Source organism: Humulus lupulus, chromosome 5 (genome assembly GCF_963169125.1).
Source record: "Humulus lupulus chromosome 5, drHumLupu1.1, whole genome shotgun sequence".
NCBI classification, from domain to species: domain Eukaryota; kingdom Viridiplantae; phylum Streptophyta; class Magnoliopsida; order Rosales; family Cannabaceae; genus Humulus; species Humulus lupulus.
The window spans coordinates 235,011,719-235,017,445 of NC_084797.1; the positions used below are offsets into that span (position 1 = coordinate 235,011,719).

Below are 5,727 nucleotides of genomic sequence, written 5' to 3' on the forward strand. Positions count from 1 at the left end.
TAACTGCAATCGAGTGAAATGAGAACCTTTCAAGTACATCCAATAGTCCTCGGAGGGAGGAATGTATTGAGGTAGTGGAACGAGCGGTGAAAGACCTACAAGAAACACTAAATGACCTTGTAGATAATTGTAGGGGGTCAGTTGAGGCATTGAAGGATGAGATGTTGGAGATGAACACTAAGCTGAACCTTACCATGAGGGCAGTCGGGAATCAGCCTGCAATTGGACCTATTGGCATGGAATACGAAAGGGTAAAGGGGCCTGAGCCGAGGCCCTACGGCGGGGCTAGAGACGCAAAGGACTTAGAGAATTTCCTCTTTGATATGGAGCATTACTTTAGAGCTGTGAGAGCTGAATCAGAAGATGGCAAGGTCGCCATGGCAACGATGTACTTGTTTGTGGATGCCAAAGTGTAGTGGAGGACGAAGTACGATGACATTCAGAACGACAGATGCACCATAGCAACATGGGAAGATCTAAAGAGAGAATTGATGACGCAGTTTCTCCCTGAAAATGTTGCTACATAACTCGATGCCAGTTGAGAGAGCTGAAGCATACTGGAACAATCTGAGAGTACGTGAAGAAATTCTCTGGGTTGATGCTTGATATCAAAGACATGTCTGAAGTGGACAAGCTCTTTGCATTTTTGGAAGGTTTGAAGCCTTGGGCAAAGCAAGAGCTCGAGAGAGAGTGAGTGGCTGACCTGGCCACTGCTCAAGCTACTGCCGAATGACTGACTGATTACTCATCAGGGAACATTCAATCGAAGAAGATTAATCATTCACCTAGCGGAAGCAACGTTGGAGGTTAAAAGTCGGGAAAGTCTTGGCAGAGAAAGAGTGGGGGAGGAGAGAAGAGGAGTGTGGAGTCTAACTCTCCTAACAAAGGTAGTAACCCTCCGTTCAAGAAGCCTCTTACATGTTGGATTTGTACCAGACCGCATAAGTCAACATAATGTCCTCACAAATCCAAGATGAGTGCCATCCAGGCATCATTTTCCCAAGGAAAACAAGCCAACGAAGAGGAGGATGAGGAATATGTGCACATGGGGGCCCTCCGGATGCTAAATGCTCTCAAGAAACATGGTACAAAAGTGAAGAAGACCCTTGGAAAAGGACTAATGATTGTGGACGCCACTCTAAACGGTAAAATGGCCGGAAGCGTGATGATCGACACTGACGCCACTCACAACTCCATTTCAGAGATCGAAGCCAAACATCTGAAATGGGAGAAGGACTATTGTCAGGTCCCGACCAGTGACCCTCGACCAGTGGGCGCGCATCCTGTGCACGGACTCGTACGGACGAGTGGGCCGAGTAATGTCACGACCAGTGACGCGGCCCACTAAGGGCCCATGGGGCTTGGGCGGTTTGGGGATTACTTAGCATGGATGTACTCCTCCTTCTTAAGTAACTTAGCATGGTGGGTTTACTCCCTTAATGGGCCGGCCATCTAGTTTATGGGCTTGTCCACATGCTTTCGATAGATATTTTAAGGGAAATGGATGGTGGGGAGCTTGCCACTTGTCGGCCTAAGGTGTTCTCTAGTTGCCTATATATATGGCAATGCCCACACATGTTTAGGGGCTGCCATTACATTTCTCTATACTTGTAAACACATTCTTATCAATACAAAGCACGGATTCTTTGTACCTTGTTGCCTTGTTCCTTTCATTAAGTTGCTTACACTCTTTCGGAGTGGTTTTCCATACCCACTCTTTTAGGCTGACTTTGCCGACGGACTGGTGAAGTGCCGCACTCCCTAACCTCGGTGGGTTCGGAGCGTGTCAGGTGGTATCAGAGCTGATTGTGAGGAGAAAGAGTAGAACTAATGACGGATCAACCAATGGCGGAAGCCACGAAGCAAGTGTCTAAAAAGAAATATGATCTTAGAGAAGTAGTAACTGAACTAGAAAAACGTCTCGAAACAAACGTTTACCTTGTCCATGCCATGGATTCACGAATTGGAGGCCTTGAAGAAAAGTGCAATGATCTAGAAGCAGAAGATGCTGCTATACACGACTCCATTTCGAATGCACTTCAAATGCAGGCCGAAAGTCTGCGAGATGAAGTTGGAACCATGAGGGATTTGCTGCTCGCGGAAGTAAATTCCATATGAGCACGGCTCGATGTCATGGAGGTAAATGAAAGAGAGAGAGACGCAGAGCATCGGGAGATGCTCAACCGACAGGAAGAGGCGAATACAGCCACCATGGCCAAGCTTGAAGAAATCCAAGCCGATTGGGCCATGTGTAGAAGAGCTGCGTCCGGAGGTGGAGTTTCCACCCCCTTGGTTCACAAAATCGAAATACCAAAGCCAAAGACATTTGGCGGGGCCCGAAATGCCAAAGAAGTTGACAACTTCATATGGGGCCTATCTCAGTATTTCGAAGCTACCAACATCACCGATGAGGCAGTAAAAATCCGAACCTCGGCTATGTACTTATCCGATACTGCCATGTTATGGTGGCGCCGGAGGCATGGCGAGATTGGAAGAAAACTCTGCGTGATGGACTCTTTTGAAGATTTCAAAAGAGAGCTAAAGAAGCAGTTCTACCCCGAGAACGCACTAGACGATGCGAAGGGCCAGTTGAGACGGCTCAAACAAACTGGTGGGATCCGAGAGTACGTAAGAGATTTTACAACTTTGATCCTAGAAGTCCCGAGCACTACCGAAGAAGACTCACAGTTTAACTTCATTGATGGGTTACAACAGTGGGCTAAAGTTGAGTTAAGGCGGAGGAATGTTCAAGATCTTTCTTCGGCTATTGCAGTAGCCGAGAGCTTAACCGACTATACTTCTAAAGAATCCTCCAGACCGAAGGAAACAAAGACGTTTGTTAGCCCGAGGAGCGGAGGAGGAGAACGGTGGAAGGCTCGTGGGACGCCCGATGCTAGTGCGAGTCAAAAGGGGAAGACTAAGGAGATGGTCACACGAGACACTGTTCGATGCTTTGTCTGTGCTGGGCCACATTGGGCGCGGGAATGCCCACAAAAACGGCTGTTGAATGCTCAGGCAGTCGTTAAGCAAAGGGAGCTCAAGGAACAACGAAGACTCGAGGAGCAAGGAGCCAGATGCGGCTCGATGAAATTGTTGAAAGCCCTGAAAGCCAGGCCACGAACAAGAGCAGATGGCCAGATGTTCGTGGATATCATCCTCAACGGAACGAAGATGACGGCGCTGGTCAATACAGGTGCGTCTCACAATTTCTTGTCACCCTTTGGAGTGAGGAGCGTTGGGATAAAGCCTGCTCATGAAGGCGGGGCACTGAAGACGGTAAATTCAGTGCCTATCCCAATAACCGGCGTTGCCAATGGCGTTGAAACCAGTCTTGGTGAATGGACTGGTTGGACTAATTGGTCGATAGTGAACATGGACGACTACAACGTTGTCCTAGGGATGGAATTCTTTGATCAGACAAAGGCCATCCTCATTCCCTACGCCAATCAGGTTTGCATCTCTGATGATGCCGGTTCGTGTGTTGTTTCTACCCGAACAACCATGGAAATTGAAGAGCGAGCGTTGTCCGCCCTTCAATTCAAGCGAGGAATGCACCAGGAGGGTGTGAGTTACCTTGCTATACTGAAGGAGTTTGATGATGAGGTATTATCAGCCCCGACAGTGGAACTCGATGAAGTACAAAGTGTACTGAATGAGTTTGAGGATGTAATGCCGGATGCCTTGCCTACGCAGCTACCCCCTCGACGTGGTGTGGACCACGAGATCGAGCTAGAAGCTGGTGCCAAGCCTCCCGCAATGTGTCCTTATCGGATGGCTCCGCCGGAGTTAGCCGAGCTGCGTAGTCAGTTGAGAGAGTTACTCGTCACTGGCTTAATCAGACCCTCTAAGGCACCCTTTGGGGCGCCTGTGCTATTCCAGAAGAAGAAGGACGGGAGCCTTCGGATGTGCATCGACTATCGGGCACTTAACAAGATTACCATAAAAAATAAGTACCCGATACCACTGATCGCGGATTTGTTCGACCAGTTAGGAACTGCTCGATACTTTACCAAACTTGATCTTCGCTCCGGCTACTATCAAGTGAGGATTAAAGAGGGCGACAAGCCGAAGACCACGTGCGTGACTCGATACGGCTCGTATGAATACCTGGTGATGCCCTTCGGTCTTACCAATGCCCCCGCGACGTTCTGCACATTAATGAATAAGGTATTTCAAGATTACCTTGATAAATTCATTGTTGTCTATTTGGACGATATTGTCATATATAGCAACACTCTGGGAGAACACCTTGACCACTTGAAGTTAGCTTTTGCGTTGCTAAGGGAAAATCAGCTCTTTGTTAAAAGGGAGAAGTGCACCTTTGCGAGCAATGAAGTAATGTTCTTGGGTCACAGAATCAGGGACGGACTTCTGATGATGGATGGGGCCAAGGTGGTGGCCATCCAAGATTGGGAACCCCCGAAAAAAGTCCCCGAACTAAGGTCCTTCCTTGGTTTGGTGAACTACTATCGATGGTTCATCAAAAGCTACTCTTCCCGAGCAGCTAAACTGACCGACATGCTCAAGAAAAACAAACCTTGGGAATGGGACGCTGCTTGCCAAAGCGCGTTCGATGACTTGAAGGACGCGGTTGCTGTTGAACCTTTGCTGGTCTTGCCTGACTGCGCAAAGCCCTTTGAGGTGCACACAGATGCATCCGACTTTGCCATTGGAGGAGTCCTAATGCAAGACAACAGACCGGTTGCCTTCGAGAGCCGCAAGCTCAACGAGACCGAGCGGTGGTATACGGTCCAAGAAAAGGAGATGACGGCTGTGGTTCATTGTCTGAGAGTATGGCGCCATTATCTCCTCGGATCCTTCTTTGTTGTCATGACTGACAACATAGCCACAAGTTACTTTCAAACTCAGAAGAAGCTGAGCCCGAAGCAGGCTCGATGGCAAGACTTCCTTGCTGAGTTTCACTACTCGCTAGAGTACCGACCAGGGAAAGTAAACGTGGTCGCGGATGCACTAAGTAGGAAGGCATCTCTTGCTGCACTCAGTCGACCACTGGGCACTCTTGTGGCTCGAATAAAAGAAGGGTTGGTACATGATCCTTTGGCCAAAAGTTTAATCACTATGGTCGAGGAAAAGAAGACGCGGAAATTCTGGCTGGTCAATGGTTTACTCTATGCCAAGAGTCATTGAATATATGTGCCTAAATTTGCCAGTCTTCGAAGGGAGCTCATCAAGGAATGCCACGACTCCTTATGGGCTGGGCATCTGGGAATGAAGCGCACTTTGGCGCTCATAAAGGCGATTTACTATTGGCCTCAACTTCGTGATGATGTTGAAGCCTATGTCCGCACTTGTCTTGTCTGCCAACAAGACAAACTAGAAAAGCGCTCACCAGGCGGGTTGCTGGTCCCTTTGCCCATTCCTGATAAACCATGGGAAAGTTTATCTATGGATTTTATTACTGGCTTTCCAAAGTCAGATGGTTGCGTGAGCATAATGGTGGTTGTTGATCGATTCAGCAAGTATGCAACCTTTATCCCAGCCCCGACCGAATGTACGGCGGAAGTAACAGCGAGACTCTTTCTGAAATACGTTGTGAAGTTTTGGGGAATACCCTCAAGTATCATAAGTGATCGAGATCCTCGTTTTACTGGTCGCTTTTGGACCGAGTTGTTTAAACTCCTTGGTACGGAATTAAACCTCTCAACTTCGTTTCACCCTCAAACCGACGGACAGACTGAGAGGGTGAATGCACTAGTCGAGTTATAT

General features: G+C 48.2%; 1 protein-coding gene across 1 annotated transcript; it reads left to right on the forward strand.

Moving 5' to 3' along the window:
• Window positions 1–2,133: 2,133 nt before the first annotated feature.
• On the forward strand, window positions 2,134–5,148 carry LOC133780099 (uncharacterized). The gene is made up of 2 exons (XM_062219977.1): window positions 2,134–3,849; window positions 3,895–5,148. Exons 1-2 carry the CDS (start codon window positions 2,134–2,136, stop codon window positions 5,146–5,148), a joined length of 2,970 nt encoding a protein of 989 aa, XP_062075961.1.
• The last annotated feature ends 579 nt before the right edge of the window (window positions 5,149–5,727 follow it).

Bases quoted from the DNA above. Each gene is read 5' to 3' on its own strand.
- LOC133780099 (XM_062219977.1), top strand. From the start codon at position 2,134: ATGGAGGTAAATGAAAGAGAGAGAGACGCAGAGCATCGGGAGATGCTC. The intron at 3,850-3,894 runs GCACCCTTTGGG...AAGAAGGACGGG, and splicing joins GCTTAATCAGACCCTCTAAG to AGCCTTCGGATGTGCATCGA.